The sequence below is a fragment of the Lycium ferocissimum genome, chromosome 2, assembly GCF_029784015.1.
Source record: "Lycium ferocissimum isolate CSIRO_LF1 chromosome 2, AGI_CSIRO_Lferr_CH_V1, whole genome shotgun sequence".
NCBI lineage: Eukaryota > Viridiplantae > Streptophyta > Magnoliopsida > Solanales > Solanaceae > Lycium > Lycium ferocissimum.
The window spans coordinates 59,165,987-59,183,923 of NC_081343.1; the positions used below are offsets into that span (position 1 = coordinate 59,165,987).

The 17,937-nt window shown below is 34.7% G+C and overlaps 3 protein-coding genes across 3 annotated transcripts; 2 read left to right on the forward strand and 1 right to left on the reverse strand.

Moving 5' to 3' along the window:
* Positions 1 to 5,796, forward strand: LOC132046377 (F-box protein SKIP23-like). Its single transcript, XM_059436996.1, has 2 exons — positions 1 to 1,240; positions 5,516 to 5,796. The coding sequence occupies exons 1-2, from the start codon at positions 1 to 3 to the stop codon at positions 5,668 to 5,670; spliced, it is 1,395 nt and encodes a 464-aa protein (XP_059292979.1). The 3' UTR covers positions 5,671 to 5,796.
* LOC132047817 (F-box protein SKIP23-like) lies at positions 5,675 to 6,346 on the forward strand. Its single transcript, XM_059438801.1, has one exon. It carries the CDS (start codon positions 5,675 to 5,677, stop codon positions 6,344 to 6,346), a length of 672 nt encoding a protein of 223 aa, XP_059294784.1.
* A 1,963-nt stretch (positions 6,347 to 8,309) lies between these two features.
* LOC132046379 (uncharacterized) lies at positions 8,310 to 10,329 on the reverse strand. The gene is made up of 3 exons (XM_059436999.1): positions 10,104 to 10,329; positions 9,505 to 9,769; positions 8,310 to 8,796 (listed from the first exon to the last, which is right to left on the reverse strand). The coding sequence occupies exons 1-3, from the start codon at positions 10,276 to 10,278 to the stop codon at positions 8,574 to 8,576; spliced, it is 663 nt and encodes a 220-aa protein (XP_059292982.1). The 5' UTR covers positions 10,279 to 10,329; the 3' UTR covers positions 8,310 to 8,573.
* Between the last annotated feature and the right edge of the window lie 7,608 nt (positions 10,330 to 17,937).

Genomic DNA, 17,937 nt, shown 5'->3' on the forward strand with positions numbered 1-17,937 from the left:
ATGAATGAGAAAAAGACCAAGAAGTTGTATTCTTGGCCCATATGGGCTGATCTTCCTGAAGAACTACTTGTTAAGATCTGCAAGTGCCTAAACTACTCATTTCAAGTTGGTCATTTTCGTGCTGTTTGTACCTCTTGGAGATCCGCAGTTCCACGTTCCCCTCATAAAAGACTATTCGTTGTCCCTAAATACTACCATAAGAAGCCTCGTATTCTCGCTAGTAAATACATGAGAAGATTCGTTTGCCGGCTTGATCTTCAAGAACTTCCACCTTCCTCATCATCACCCACCAGTTATTTGATAGCCATGGCGGAAGAATATTGTGGAGACGGCCAAAGCCAACTCCGCCTCTTGAACCCAATCACTGGAAGTCCTATTCCTATATCCTCATTTCCGAGAGAGATTAATTTGAACAAACTTCGCGTCTCTGTACTGCATAATTCTTCCTTGATTTTGCGTGCAGATACAACTCCTCATCGTACTTGTAAAGTTGTTTATCTTTATACTCTCCAGCGATCCTCTAGCAGGAGACCAACTGCTTTTCTTAGGAAGAGTGGAGCATTGTCTTTATTTACAAGTAATACAGGAAGGGAAGTTGTCTTAAATGATTTAACGGATCGTCTTCTTAGAGACCAAAACCTGAACAAGCCTGTTTATCATGATGTGGTGAACTACAAGGGGAAATGGTTCGCTATTGATCAATACGGGCGAGGGGTTATGGTGGATTCTTGTTTGAACGTGAGTCTAGTTACAAATCCTCTGTTTCTCCAAAACAGTAATGATTTCTCTTGTAACCACAAGTCATACTTGGTAAAATCATCACGGAATGCAGATCTATTTCTAGTAGACCGATACTTGGATAAATCATGGGAGCAAACAAATTATGACGAACAACATGCTGCAGCCTCTGATGATGATATAAAGGAACCAGTTTATGACATGGCAGTTAGATTCAGAGTGTATAAACTTGAGGAAGAGAAGCAATGTTGGAAGGAGGTTACAAGCCTGAACGACCAAGTCATATTTGTAGGAGATGATGAATATTTTTGGTCCTACTGTGTCTCTGCTAAAGATTTTCCAGGGAGTAGAGGAAATTTGATTTTCTTCACAGATCCATTCAGGAAAGCTGAGGATGGAGATCTTCATGATTTTTGGGATGCGCTAAAACATGAAAAAGATTACTCACTTGGCGGATTTCGCATGGAGAATGCATTTCTTGGGCCAATGGCATGTTTCCCAGGTTACACTGATTTTTTCTGGCCACCCCCTAGCTGGCTCAGCTGAGATCTTCTCTCCAATGCCATGATTAGATTCTACTCATTGATCCATTAGATGTGATTAATTGAATCTTAAAAGTGAGAAATATTTTGTGTGTGCTGAGCACTGGTTCTTCAGTGAATTCTAGACAAAAGTTATTCTAGTTGAATTGAATATTCACTACATTTTCAATAGTTTCATAATTAGCTCTGAGGTCTAATAGGGCAAAGTATATGTACTATTGAATTTGAAATTAGTTTTGAACCAATTTAAGTTATAGCCTGGAGCATTGAGTTGTTAGTTGATAGTTGCTACATTATAGAAGTGCGATCTTCTCAGCAAGTCTCCTCTTCCCGTTTGCCATTTTGACCAGTGGCCTTACGAAGGGGCCTAGGTAGAAGTCCAAATACAGGTTCGAACCCAATAACACTTACTTAACTAGTAAATCTGTGTTAATAAGTTCATTAAATATGTACGTATATTAAATTTGGAGCTCAGTCATTAGAAATTGAAGTCGTCGTTTTAAAATTAGAAACCATAAAATTGAAATTCTGGCTTCGTTCCCATGCCCAAAAGAAAGTTAAACAAGGGAAAAAGGCTAGGACCTAGCTGACCTATTAGCTCCTCTGCATCTGCTCTCATATCTAAAGGAACCAGACCTGTCACAAACAAAAATGAAAACAGTGAATTCCACAATGGAGCATGCACAAACTGCGAAGTGTGTAATTAACTTGCATTTCAAAGGCATTTGTGTTTGACCAAACCACTTACATTCTGGTTAAGTTTTCTTGAAACTGAATTGATACCCTTCCCCGAGAAAGAAAATCAGATGGGATGGGACAAAAATGCAGAGTATGAATGGACTTTCACAGAAACACTAGTGTTTTTCATGTCTCTTTTCCTTTTTTATCCAAGGGCTTGTGCGTTAATGCCCCAGAACAAATGCGCATCAAAATAGGAGAAAAGCGTGCCATATACCTAATCCAACTCCATTATTTCTTTTAGTCCTTCTATCCAAAAACTTATCAAATTTGGTTTCTCTCATAAATTTTCGTGAGATTAATCGTTAAACCATTCCTCAGAACATATATTCTCTCTCTCATAATTAATTCTTTAACCTCAACTTTTTTCCTCAGTTTCTCTCGCGTTTCGTAACCGTTAAAACCGACTAAAAACGACCAAAATCGTTGGTTTTGTTAAAAAAAAAAAAAAAAAATTAAAGAATGAAATGTAGGAACTTGGAATCGAACACGGGTATGTTCCTTGGCATTAAAGGGCTTTATCACTAGACCACTGATATTTTTTGTTCATATAATTACATTGATTTAATTTATCTCGTTTTTTCGCTCTAAAAACTGACAGAGTCCATCTCCGTCGGTTTTTTATAAAAAAAATAAAAATAAAAAATAAAAATGAAAGACCGACGGACTCCATTGGTTTATTTTAGAAAATAATATAAAAATAATTATATTTTTTCGCGCATTTTTTAAAAAAATACAAGCCGTCGGGTTTTCTTAAAAAAAAAAAAAGATTTAAAAAAATTATTCACATCTATCGTCGGTTTTTGACCCTTGGTTTTTAGTAGTGTTTAAGAAGAATTTACGAAATTTTGTTTTGTCTTTTCGAATTTTTCAAATGCTCTTTTTTTTTTTTTTTTTTTTTTTAAACAAGAGGAACTTGAGGAAAAAAGAAGCTAAATGATTTTTATTCTAAGATTTATGAGTTTGCTGTTTTAGTATAAAAAAAATTGATAAGTTTTTAACTAATTTTTTTAGTTAAAGGACTTGTAAATGTATTTACAACTATTTGTTTTAGTTCTTGTTGGATCAAAATTTGCCATATACCTAATCCAACTCCACTATTTCTTTTACTTCTCACATGTTTCTCTCTTACCTGTGAAAGATTTCAGAACAAATTCTCTGCATAATTAACATTTGTTTCGGACCTGTTAGGCTATGAGAATTATTCACTTTTTTTAAAAAAAAAATTTCACTTTTTTTGAAAACTAGTGTATGGTAAATTCCAAATACAATTAAAACCTTGTTTTTACTATTTTCATTTTCTGTTTTTGACCCTTGCTTTAGTTTTTCCTTTTTCAAATTTTACCCTAAATTTTTTATTCTTGTAAATTTAACCCTGTTTATTTTAGTATTGGGTGTTTGCAACTATTTGTTTTAGTTCTTGTTGGATTTTGATAATGAAAAACAGGACGTTGATCCAGATATTTGCAATAACCAGAAATTTGCAATAGCAAATAAGATTTTGGTAACCAGAAATTGGTAATAACAAACAACGCTGTGATGTTCCGTTATTAACATTGCTTTCTTTTTTAATTTTTTCTTTATTCAAAAAAGAACTTAACTGCTATGGGTGTAAACACCCGGTGCGTATGAGTTTTTACCATTCCTTTTTCCTCAGAGGGGAGGGATTTGTGGTATGTGAATTTGAAGTTTGATTCTGCTGAAAGTGGTATGTGAATTATTTTGGATGATTTTGCTAGTTTTTAGAAATTGGGGATATAAATTATATTTCATGTCTTTTTAGAAAAAGTACATTCAAATAACCAAATATTATTTGCAAAAACTATAACCAAACACAACTCCAACTCCAACTTCAAAAAATCCAATTAAAGTAAAATATTTTTTGGTTTCTATGGCCAAACGCCTACGTAGATTATCTAATGCTACAATTAAAACGCATATTTTTCTCTACTGCCTCTAGATTCTTGTCTTCTTCTTCTTGATCATCACCTATAGTTTTATTAATTATGAAGAATAGAAAAATCATGGTCTCAACTATCAAGTAGTTGAGTCCTTTTTTGCCTTCAAACAAAAATGAGGTGAATTCTGCAGAGAGGAAAAAAAAAATGGGTATGCCGTTAGAAATCCCAATAATATATTATTAAAATACTAAGCTACATTGCTAAGAAGAAATAAGATACAATTAAACTCACAAATTAGTCACTCTAATGCTATTTGTACGTCTTGGAGATTCGCAGGCTCCATCCCAGAAGAGTAGGTTCACATGTCACAATTATATAGTTGGAGTCCTGACTTCCAAATTCTCACAAAATGATCAATGTGAACAGATTTCATACGTATATATTGCACGAGTCTATCTTCATTTTGTATAACCCCGCAGATCTACCCAGAAATGTGCTTTTTTTATTCGATTCACCAACCTCATGTGCCCTGATGCAAGCCTAATTACACATATGCTTAGAACTTAGCCGGTTGGCGCTCTTCATTTATCAAATGTGGGACCCTTACTAAAACATAGAAGTAAAAAAAATGTTCCTCTCTTTGATATAAGGGTAGGTATTAGGGGTCGTTAGATTACCAGGATGGGATAGATAAGGATATCCATTGGATTAGCTATTCCACCTTCAATATGGGATAGCTAATTCCATCATTTTAGTACAAAATGATTTTCGAGCCTAATAAATACTCAACCAAACGCGGGATAAAATAATCCCGCATTTTATCCGGAATTATTATCCCTTATCCCACCAACCAACAACCCCTAAGTTCCCTCTATAAAGAAACTAGTTAGCTTACATTTCAAAAAGTGTGAAGGGACTTTCATAGAAGTAGTATAGTTGAGCTGTCTGCTCCAAAAGTTTCATGTCTCTATTCCAATTTTATCTCAACTAATAGCTAGCTGCCTTCGTACTGCCATGGACTGGACTGTAAGATTAAAAGCATATACCATCACCTAGTTTTCTGATATCAAAACAACTCTTGGAGCTCATTTACCTTGCAAACACCTCTACTTTTCCTGAAGATGAATGAGAAAAAAACCAAGAAACTGTATTCTTGGCCCATATGGGCTGATCTTCCTGATGAACTACTTCTTAAGATCTGCAAGTGCCTCAAATACTCATTTCAAGTTGGTCATTTTCGTGCTGTTTGTACCTCTTGGAGATCCGCAGTTCCACGTCCCCCTCATAAAACACTTCACATGCCTAAATGCAACTCCAGTAAGAAGCCTCATACGACTATTAAATTCATCGGAAAATTGGTTTTCCGGCTTGATCTTCAAGGACTTCCACCTTTATCATCATCACCCACCAGCTATTTAATATCTGTGGAGGAACAATATAGTGGAGATGGTGAAACCCAACTCCGCCTCTTGAACCCAATCACTGGAAGTCCTATTCCTATTTCTTCAACACCATCAAACTTGTTTCCTAGAGAGATTAGTTTGAACAAATTTCGCGTCTCTATACTGCATAAATGTTCCTTGATTTTGCTTGCAGATACAACTCATTATAGTACTTTTAAAGCTGTTCGTCTTTATACTCGCCGCCGATCCTCTAGGGAAAAAGCAATTGCTGCTATTGCAGCTCTTTGGAAGAGTGGAAAATTGTCTTTTACTTATAGGCAATACAGGAAAGGAAGTTGTCTTAAATGATTTAATGGATCGTCTTCTTAGAGACCAAAACCTGACCAAGCCTGTTTATCATGATGTGGTCAAGTACAAGGAGAAATGGTTCGCTATTGATCAATACGGCCGAGGGGTTATGGTGGATTCTTCTTTGAACGTGAGTCTAGTTACAAATCCTCTGTTTCTCCCAAACAGGAGTGGTTTCTTTTGTAACCACAAGTCATACTTAGTAAAATCATCAGGGAATGCAGATCTATTTCTAGTAGACCGATACCTGGATAAATCATCGGAGCAAACAAATTACGACGTGCAACATGCTGCGACCTCTGGTGACGATACAAAGGCACCAGTTTACGACATGGCAGTTAGATTTAGAGTATATAAACTTGAGGAAGAGAAGCATTGTTGGAAGGAAGTTACAAGCTTGAATGACCAAGTCATATTTGTAGGGGATGATGCATCTTTTTGGTCCTACAGTGTGTCTGCTAAAGATTTTCCAGGGTGCAGAGGAAATTTGATTTTCTTCACAGATCAATTCAGGAAAGCTGAGGATGGGGATCTTCATGATTTTTGGGACGCGCTAAAACATGAAAAAGATTACTCACTTGGAGGATTTCACATGGAGAATGCATTTCTTGGGCCAATGGCATGTTTCCCAGGTTACACCGACTTTTTCTGGCCACCCCCTACCTGGCTTAACTGAGATAATCTCCCCAGTGACATGGTTAAATTCTACTCCGTGATCCATTTTATGTGTTAGATTGAATCTTGATAAGTGAAAAATATTTTGTATGTACAGAGCACTGCTTCTTTAGTAATTTCTAGACAAAAGTCATTCTAGTTGAATTGAATATTTACTGCACTTTTCAATAGTTTCAAAATTAGCTCTGAGGTCTAGTGGGGCAAGGTATATGCACTGTTGAATCTGTGTTTAATCTTGAACCAATTTAAGTTAGCTTGGAGCATTGAGTTGTTACTTGATACTAGTTGCTCCACTAGAAGTGTGAATTTCTCAACATGTCTTATCTTCCCTTTTGCCATTTTGACCCTTGGCTTACCATGCCCAAAAGAAAGATAATCAAGGGAAAAAGGTTAGGGCCTAGCTGAGCTATAAAACAAGGTTTGTTTTTTTAGCTCCTCCGCATTTGCTCTCCTATCTAAAGGACCAGACCTGTCACACACAAAATGAAGTAAGTAATTAACTTGCATTTGGGGCTGCATGTGCGAAGTAATTAACTTGCATTTGGGCAGGGGCGAAACTAGAAGGGTACGGCCGAACTCAATAGTTTTGGTCCGAATGTTATATTCTTTGTATTAAAAAATCAACTAAACATTTGCAAAAATCAAATACAGAATCCAATTACTGCTTGATATTGCTATCCCAGAATTTGGCTATGCTTTCCGGTTATGTTTTCTCGAAATTTTAGTGGTACCTTCCCTCTGCAAAAAAATCAGATGGGATGACACAAGAATGCAGAGTATGAATGGACTTCCACAGAAACACTAGGGTTGAGCTGCACACTCGAAAGGTTGTCTCTGTTCCTTTTTTACACAAGGTTTTGTGCATCAAAAAAGCATGAGCTATACCTAATCCAGCTCCATTTATTCTTTTACTTCTCACCAAACTCATTAGTGTTCACATGTTTCCCTCTTACCCCGTGAAAGGTTTCAGAACAAATTCTCAGGAGAAATTAACATTTGGACTATCTAATGCTGCAGTTCAACGCATTATTCTCTATTGCCTCTAGATTCTTATCTTCTTCTTGATTATCACCTATAACTTCATTGATTACGAAGAAGAATAAATCATGGTCTCGAGTAGTTGAATCATCTTTTCTGCATTCAACAATAAATGAGGTGGATTCTGCAGAGAGCCGTTAGAAATCCCAACAAAATACTATTAAAATACTTATTTAATAAAGACACAATGATGCAGCAAACTAAAAGATAAAGAAAGGAGAACAAAGAATTTAAATGGCGAACTTCAAATGAAACCAAAACACAAACTGAAGTATTGGAATTCTAATTATCATACTAATACCTCAAGGAAACATACTAAAATACTAAGCTAGATTGTTAAGAAGAATTAAGATGCATTTAAACTCACAAGTTGGTACTCCAATGCTTTTTGTACGCTCGGAGATCCCCAGCTCCATCCCGGAAGAGTGGGTTCACAACTATATCAAATTTTCCAACTACACACTTTGAGCAAATAGCAATCAATACAAAGAATCCATTACCATCTTGCACAAGATCAGGAAGACCTGGTATTTTTGTAATCAAATTCTTTTTGACAATATATTAGAATCCGTATAATAATTTACTTCTGAAATACTATCTTCTCTTTTACTATAAAATTTGAAACTATGGCTCAACATCCATTCTTGACTTCCAAATTATCAGATAATGATCAATTTTAACAGATTGGCATGTTTATATTGCACGAGTCTATCTTCACCCACCTAGCCAAAATATGAAATTTCATCTGCTAATCATGAATTCATTGGAAGAGTTGAAGCCCTAGATATCCTTCTGCCTTACTTTACATTGTATTTCATTTTCTTATAATCCGCAAAACCATAAAATTTGATCAACTTTCTCATTCCTGATGAAGCATATTCATCTTAGAGAAGGAAAAAACAACATTCCGGATCCAAATCACAAAATATGCAACATGATTTTTCATATTGGAAATCATCAATGCTTTCAAAGTTGATAACCTTTGTCATCCTTCTTTAGTGGTACTACTATATAACAAGAAGAAGAAAATCAAAAAGAAACGAAGTGCTTGCTAGTTACTAACCTCTACCTAATAGTATATACAGACAAAAAAAGAAAAGCTCCAACAGATGGGAGGAAAGAAGAAAAAGAACAAAACCTACACATGTAACTATGAAACAAAAAGTGTAAAAGCCGTCCAATTAGGTTGCTTATGAGATGCATCTCATGGAGTACATTGTAACAGGAGAGTCTACTGTAGGGGCACCACCATAGACCCTGGCATGATCACTCTCCAAACCATAGTCCATCATCGGACGGTACTCAAGATCTTCATCATGATCATACACAAATTCTGGCATCTCAATCTCATTCCTCCTCACATGTTCCCACATATAATCCACCCTGTTTACATACCTCAATTTCCCATATAACCTGCACACACAAGTAGAATATACGCCTTGTCAATTTATAGATTACTAGCATAAATACCTACGCGATGCGCTGCCATTATAATCTAAAATTGAATCAATTTAAAAAGTCTTATACATCTATAGGTAAAGACAGAAAGTCATAGGAAAAACTTATGATTTATATGAAAATGCACTTCGTTAAAATGAAATTATGTGTTAGAGTGGAGAAATCTTATTATTTACTGTTGGCAAGCCTTCTTGTGCTTTCCAAATAATAGCATAACACACATAAAATCCAACAATTCATTAAATATGCTAATGCTGATTACATATGAAAAAACAAATCAAACATTCAAATTTCAATCAACATAAATTTGTGAAACCGCATGGGATTGAAGTTCCTAACACTCAAGTTCCTACGTTTGTTTGATCTCCTTTTGAGTCCTCTATAATTCTAATTGATATACACGCCTTGTCAATTTATAGATTATAAGAACAAGTTTTCCACGATTTGATTGCTTCACGTAAATAAATGGTTCTTGGCCTAACTCGACCCTCAAAAACTAACTCATGAAGGGAAGATTGCGCAAATCCATATAATGCATAAAGAGACCACACATCTCATTAACCATGTGGGACTTTTTTCATTCTTGTAACACTTCAAAATTTGGATTTATTTCTAAAATCAGAATGATAAAATGCACTGATTCATTGGAATTGACAATCTTACCCTCCACTAAAGATGAAGCGACCAAATGTGGCAAGGAAGAGTCTAGCTTGAAGTCCTGGGTGAAGAAAGTAAACAGCCTCCAGATTCTCTCGAACCTTCACCGGAATTGCATCGTAGAATGATCGTAAAGCTGATACTCCAGGAAAGTTCTCACTTTTCTCCACATCGGTGTGAACATACACCACGGCAAACGACCGTTTCTCAAGTTCTGGAAAGATCTTCTCCGCTAAATACTTATTCACTACTTCAACACTTAGATTCCTAGCTGATCACCCACAAAACAAAAGCAAAATCGAAAATTCAGGCCAAAACCTCAACCGGAAGAATCAGGAAAGTGGAATAAATACAGTATGCGGTACAGTTGAATTTCAAGAGTCAAACCTGTTAATTTTGAATGTGTATTCGGACAAAAAAAATTAAGTTTTTCGACATGAAATTTAAAAATTACACAAAAAGTACCGAAGTCATGATAATTGACAATTTAAAATATTTAAAAGACATATGAAAAGTCGTGATTAAAGAAATACTTATTTGAATTTCGAAATCTAAAAGGCGAGGGAACGGAGGGAGTATAAGAATTAGAAAAAGAAATAGTGTACCAGGGAAGAATTTGCCGATGATGCGCAAGATTTTGCGGCCACGTTTATCTCTGCCTTGGATCTTGAAGATTTCGAGTTTCTCAATAAGTTGTTCTTGTTCAACTTCTGAAAACATGTTTTTAGAATAATTTCGAATGGGTTGTTGTTGCAAAACGCTAAGTTTAAGATGAGGCATCTGAAGGAAAAAAGAGAAGCATTTATATAGTGACAATGAAAACGGGCGGTGGCAAGAAAGAGAAGGTAAAGAGAAATGTTATCCATTTTGGAAGGAGGAGAGGAATATTAGGGGAATATTCTTAAGGATCTTATGTTTTGTAGGTGGGACCGTAACTTGTTATCTTGTGTTTATCATTGAGACACTCCCCCGTGATCTACTGGATTACTCGTGGGACCCTTTCTTTCGGATTCTCCATCAATTATTTGGGCCTTTTTATCTTCTCTTTACTCCAGATCTGGGCCCGGTCTATTATCTTGTTTTTGAGAAAATTTCATAAGTAGATATAGTTTAGCGCGTAATTAAATGTAGTTGTAGGTTGTGTATTTACGAAATGTAGCTATAGTTGATATATCGACTGAAAGAGTAATATGGATTAATCGAATATAGCTGATACACTAAAACTAGGTGCAAAGAACCAACCAAACTGGCTTAGTGAATAAATCAGAAATACAAAAACAAAAACAGCAACCAAAGAATGTGATTGCATTATAAGGTCTTAACAGTTGTATCAGGCGGCGAGTAATAGTTGTATTAGCATTCTACAGAGTGGTGGTTAGACCGAGTATATTATATGGGGCGTAGTGTTTGCCAGTCAAGAACTCTCGTGTCCAGAAGATGAGACAGGCAGAGATGAGGATGTTGAGATGAATGTGGGCATACCAAGAGATAAGAGTAGAAATGAGGATATTCGGGACAAGGTAGAAATGAGGATATTCGGGACAAGGTGAGAGTGGCAACCATGGAGGACAAGATGCGGGAAGCAAAACTAAGATGATTCGGACATGTGAAGAGGAGATGTCAAGAGAGGCCCTATTAAGGAGGTGTGAGAGGTTGGTCATAGTGGGCTTGAGGGGGTAGAGATAGGCCGAAGAAGAATTAGGGGAGATGATTAGGCAGGACATGACCCTTGATAGGAGAATGTGAAGGTCAAGGATTAGGGTAGAAGATTAGTACGTAGTCAAGCGTAGTTCTTTCTCATTCTTAGACTACTAATTTTTATTCTTGTATTTTCTTATTGGTAACTTACTATTATTGCCCGTGGTTCCTTTAGCCTTGGTCATCTCATTGTCTTGTCATTGTTTCTGCTTATTGATACTGACTCTTTTGCATTGTTCTTTGAGTCGAGGCTCTATCGGAAACAACCTCTCTACTTTCGCAAGGTAGAGTTAAAGTCCGTGTACACACTACCCTCCCCATACCCCACTTGTGGGATTACACTGAGTGTTTTTGTTGTTGTAGCGTATACTGTACGAGCACATACTGTTACGCGTGTGTATTGTGTATTTGCGACAAAAGTCAAAGTGTAGCTACGTTATGTAATTTTTTGAAACTATATATGGCTATGTATAGTCTAAAATGTTTGTTACGTTACTTAATTTTCTATCTTTTTTCTTTTTTCCTTTCTCACTGTGATTATTACTCTCAATTTATAGAGGTTATAGGATAAAATTTAACAAATAGCACTTATCAATCATGCAAGTGAAAAATAATTAATTTTACAGGTGAAACTTCACAATATTATAGTGAAGTTTCATATGTGAAATTTGAAATTTCATAGTAATATTCTTTGTTCAAAGGATAAGACCGTAAAGGTGATCAGTGAACGTATCATTAGATAAGTCAGCAAAATGTTTTACCTAGTTTTGTTTGGTTATATTTAGATCATCGATGTAGTATTAAATAGGAGAAAAATATTATTGCTAATTCTATATTAATCATACAGCATATGATTACTATTTTTTATTCTAGTATTAATAATATAATCCTAATTATAGCTACAGCAATTCTCATATTATCGTATATTGAATTTAAGACTGAAACAACAAGGCACACGCATATATTGTTAGATCACATATAAAATATACATTGCTTAGAAAAAGGAAAAATGGCTATTGTTTAATGTTCGAGGGAGAATTTTATTTCTTAAATGAAACAAAAGCGGGAGGTGTTATGTAATTTTCACCAATAAAATTACAACAAATTTGATTGGCCACCATCTCGTGGTATAATGAAGCGTACTTCCAATCAAAGCGTATGTGCTAATTTATTTTTTTAATTACCCAACTGGACAATCTCTTCAATTCTTTGCAACCTATTGTACGTGGCAAAGATAAGTTTGTCACTTCATCAAAATTTTCCATTTACTATTATCTGTCAAAAAGAACAAAAATAATAATTTTTCTTGCAATATTTGGGAGTAGGTATAAGTGACTAAGGTATAGGTAGATGTTGCACATGGAAACGCAAGTGGTATGTAATTTGCCCATAGTATTTCTTTTGCTCCAATGCACGAATTAAAAAAACATGAATTCTGTCCTATCTTTCGAGTGGGAAAACAAAGAAACGAATAAAAGAAAATGACTGGAAATCTCCCACCACACTTTCCTTTTTTTTTTTTTTTTTTTGTCCTTTCCCTTTTTTCATGAAGAATCATAGTGGTAATCTAATTATAAGCTACCGTGTCAGCCAAATCACAATCCATGGGCTTAATCAACATCTGGTTTTTGACCAAAGATTAAATCCAATAAAAAAAAATTGTTTTTTTTTAAAAAAAAGGGAAGAATCAACCGACATTCTGTAACTTAAAGGGATGATTAAGTTTAGAGAAGTTTAGTCTTAGTATTTTTTAGTATAGAAATGTGAATGCACAGTATAATACTCGTTAAAGTGACCAACAATATGAAAGCTGATCCAAATACTCAAAAGAGTATTTTCAGCAGTCAAGGCCCAAGAACCAAGATCTAATTAATCACAGAAATGCCAAAACTAATACTGTAACATCTAACATACCTATTTTAATTACAATTAAGCGACAGCCTAGCTGATAAGTTCATGCTAAGAAGGTCATTTTCACACTCAGGCAACGCAACCAAAGTAAGTAGAAAAAGAAATACAGATCTACAATATTACAGCACTAATTAAAAAGAAAATGAGGCAGAAGAGCTGAAAGCTTGGAAGGGTCTGAGATTGTCATTTACTCAGAAAGCTAGGGATTTTACATTAACAGGTTACTTTTAAGGTATTGTCTCATGCTTAATACAGATAATTATTATTTCTCTTTTAGGGGTGAGGATATAGTATAGATATATAATAATCAATAATTGATTTTTAAGTTGAAGTATTTTTATTTTTTTTATTTTTAAGGTTCCATCTATATGATGGAGGAGTTTAGGCATGACTCCAACCTAGATATTTACCAAAAATCATAATTACAAGGGGAGGACATAAGCCTTGGCCTCTAGAACAAAGTGATAATTGATTACAGTGAACCTATAATAGAAATTAACACAAAAATATTCATGTTGATCAGAGGTGTGGAAGGAAGAATTTGAGAACTTTGCAGCACCACTATTATGTGCTGTGTATAGAGTGGAAACAAATAATAAAAGGTTATCCATTGTCATTGATGGCATCCTTGTTCTTCTTTTTCCTGAATCTGAAATTTGGAAGTCCATCAGCTTCTAACTTCAATGAGGCTCTAACCGTAGAAGGGATGGAAAAAGCATTATTGAAGATAGATGTATTTTTGGATTCCTCTCCATAGTTTGCTAAAATATCAGCTGTATGATTACCTTCTCTTAAGGTATGACAAAAGTTGAAGTTACCATTCTTCAAGAACCTAATCTGCTCTATAACACTTTTTTTTTAATTGTTTTTATTACATAGGGGGTAGGGGAAGGGGAAATGGAGAGGGGATTACAATGTGGGGATTCGAATCTTCACCAACAAGGTGAAAGTTCAGATAGCCAACCAACTGAGCTACTATATCCATACAATCTGCTCTATAACCTGACTGAGTTGCCATGGAGGTTTTTAACTCTCTTAATCAGGTTTAGTATAATCATAGAATCAGATTCCACAATCACATTAACAAGATTTTTGTTGAGACACATAATGATTTCTCTGAGCATTGCTTTGGCCTCTGCTAAATTATTAGTGCATTCACCGTAGAACTCAGCAAAAGCACAAATAACTATATCATTGTAATCCCTAATAACACCACCTCCTCTTGAAAAGCCCGGATTTCCTTTGCTACACCCATCTACATTGACCTTAATCCATCCGACAACTAGTTTGTGCCGGTAAACAACCTCAGAAGTAATTGATTCTATAAAAATACTTTACGTACGCTGTTATAGCACGCATATTACCTTTAAAGTTTATATATTCATAAAACATAATCCACGAAAAATATGCACCATTACTGTATAATAAAAGGTCAAAACAATATAAGATCCTCTTTAGAAAACGATGTTGCTAATTGCATTAAAGAAATTATCCACGTCAGCCGTTGAAGCTGCCAAGCAAATTGATTTATTCAGAGCACATTGAAGTAGCGAGTTATATCTCAGTTGGTAAGGTATTTTGTTTGAATATAATTCAAGAGAATGATAAGCGTAACTTCGAAAATTCCAAAGAAAACTTATACACAACCGAACAAGGTACTGATAATAAAATGGATAGATCCTTACTCAACTCCAAACCTAGTTTCATGAGGCCGTAAGGATTGTCCAAGACCTTATGAGATGCATCATTTCACACTGATATGCGACTTGTAACATGTCTCGCGGCATGATCAAGCCTGCCAATTGGAGCGTAGATAACACGATATGGGAGCCTAATATCTGGTAAACCAAGAATAAGGACGTACCATAGTAAGAAAATAAGTAGGCGTTTGGACATGCGAGATGAAATCAGCGTTTGGACATGCGATTTCATCTCTGATTTCATCTCATGAGATCAAATCCCAAATCATCCAAAAAGGCATGATTTGGGATTTGAAATCATGATTTCAAAAAATATAAATGTAAAATTTGACCCATATGTTTATATTTTATAAAAAAAGACCCATAAGTTGGTAGATATATTTACCAATCATGTTTACCAACCATTTGTATTAAATATTAATCTGCAAGTTGGTAAAATATATTTATCAATCATGTTTACCATATGGGGGATTATATTAAGGGAAAAGGGTCAATATACCCCTCTACTTTAGTTTATTGGTTAACTTTGCCCTCCGTTAGTCAAAGTAGTCAAATATACCCCTCCCGTTACAAGTCGAGGCCAAATATACCCCTACCGTTAGCAAAGTTTCAAAAATACCCCTCATTTCTAACATATTCTCACATAAGCAAGTCTAGTCATTGGAATTGGGTGACATGAACGCCACATGACATTTAACTTATTCTATGTGGTGCCTATGTGGCTTATACACTTTCGTTGTTTTCATTTCATAATTGCTTTGAATTATTTACCCGTATCTAACCTTTCCTATGCTTTTCCTGAGCCTGGTGGTCTTCCTGAACAACCTAAGGTAGGAGTAGGACCCTCCCTAATTTGCACATCTGTGGGACTCAATGGTATGTCGTTGTCGTACGTATGTGGTGCCTACGTGGCAATTTTTTTAAAAACAGTCTAGAAAATTGATTTTTTAAAAAACAAATCTGAAAAAAATGGCTTTTATTAAAAATCTGAATTTTTTTTGTTTTAATAAAACCCGTTTTTTTAAAATATATTCTCAAAAATTGGATATTTTAGTTAAAAAATCTTTTAAATGATTTTTTTTTTAAATCTGGAAAACTGTAAAGTATTTTTTTTAAAAAGGTGTCCTAATTTTTTTTTTTTAAATCTGGGTTAATTTTTCAGATTTTTTAATTTAAAAAATCCAATTTTCCAGAATTTTTTTTTTTTTTTAAGAAGAGGGTTTTATAAAATAAATAAACATTCAGATTTTTAATAAAAGCCATTTTTAATAGATTTGTTTTTAGAAAAATCAATTTTCAAGATTGTTTTTTAAAAAATTGCCACGTATGTACCACATAGAATAAGTTAAATGCCATGTGGCGTCCATGTCACCTAATTCCAATGACTAGACTTGTTTATGTGAAAATATGTTAGAAATGAGGGGTATTTGTGAAACTTTGCTAACGGTAGGTATATTTACCCAACTTATATGGAGGGTGTGATATTTGACTACCTTGGCTAACGGAGGGCAAAGTTAGCCAATAAACTAAAGTAGAGGGGTATATTTGACCCTTTTCCCTTATATTAAAGAGTAGTTACATTACTATTCATGTTAGATTTTCCTTTTTGTTGAACTAAAGTTTGATCAATTGACGTTGTTGTCATGCCCTATTTTAACCGGGGTCAAAATAGTTTACAACATCCCGGTAATTCCGGGGTTATTTAAAGTTAAGGAGTCGCCACCTAATTATTTACGGTGAATTAGGGCACCTAAGATTAATTAAAGTAATTATCTAAAGTTAATTTGTTTTTTTAAAGTCTACAAAACCGAATAATTCTAGGTACGGGTTCAAATAACTTAGAGGGAAGGTATTAGGCATCCTCTAAATTCCATTAATAATGGTTAACCGACCGGACTTAGGGGGGATTAATTAGGCTAAAAATACAAGTATAATATTATAAACGTTTAAAAAAATAGTTTGTAAGTATTGCTAAAGTTATAAATAGATATATGAGAATGCTATTTAAAATGAAAACTTGTAGGAAATCTTAATATACATAAAAGAATTTAGTTATGAACTGAAACAGCGCGGGACATGTAACGTTTTAAACGCGTTCGAAAAATAACTCAAAGAGGAGACGTTAACTAATTTCATTTTAAAAGCACAGATAAGATGAGATTCTCCTTCTCCTTTTTATTATGTTTATTAACTAGGCCTAACTAAAAGTGTACGTGATAGATTCAAACTTGAAGAGTTGTTGATAAAGTATACGTGGGTTCGTACTTACATTTTAATGATATTTCAAATTTTATAAGATAATAAGAATAGGACGTACTCTTAATTCAAAATAGATGTTCACGATTTCGCATCTTTGAATATCAATTGTGTGATATAAGTGAATACTATAAGTACTATAAACAATTTTTAGAAATAGACAAAATAAGTAAATAAATAAAAAAAATCTGGTGAAATTACTAATAGTTTTCCTTTAAGAAGATTATTTATTGTTTCTACAACTACCCATACTAATTTTCTATAATTCGTGTAAACTAAGAGAAAAAAATAAAATGTTAGTCACACAAGGTAAACCAAAAATACACAACAAAAGCTAAGATAGAAGGGAAGGAGAGCAAAAATAGATCAGTCCATTTTTTAGGACCGCTGCTACAGCCTATTTTGTTATTGGGCTTTGGCCCAGAAAATCCCTTTTCATTTTGTTGCTGCGGGCTGATCGGACAGAGGGGAAAGATATTGTTGGGCTTTGGCCCAACATCGAATGCGGAAGGTGACGAGTCCCTCGGACTCGTATGCAAGATGTCATGCAAAGAAAAAAAAAACGAAAAGAAAAGGATTAGTATGTGACCCATAAATAAAGCTAAACGTATATAATGCAAAATCACAACAAGGCCAATAGCTTTCAACTATTCAGGGGACTGCCTATGGTTAATACATTAATGACTTCTAAACAAACAATAAGAAATGAAGTTAAGCGAGTGTGGCAGGCCCCTGTTCGAATTAGATGTCCACAACGGAAGGGAAATAGGCCAGGGCATAAAACAGTCAGATAAAAAAAAATGCAGGCTTAATAACGTGTTCAAGCAATAAAAGAAACAAATAAGGTAGGCCACAAATAAGTTGGAGCAGTTTC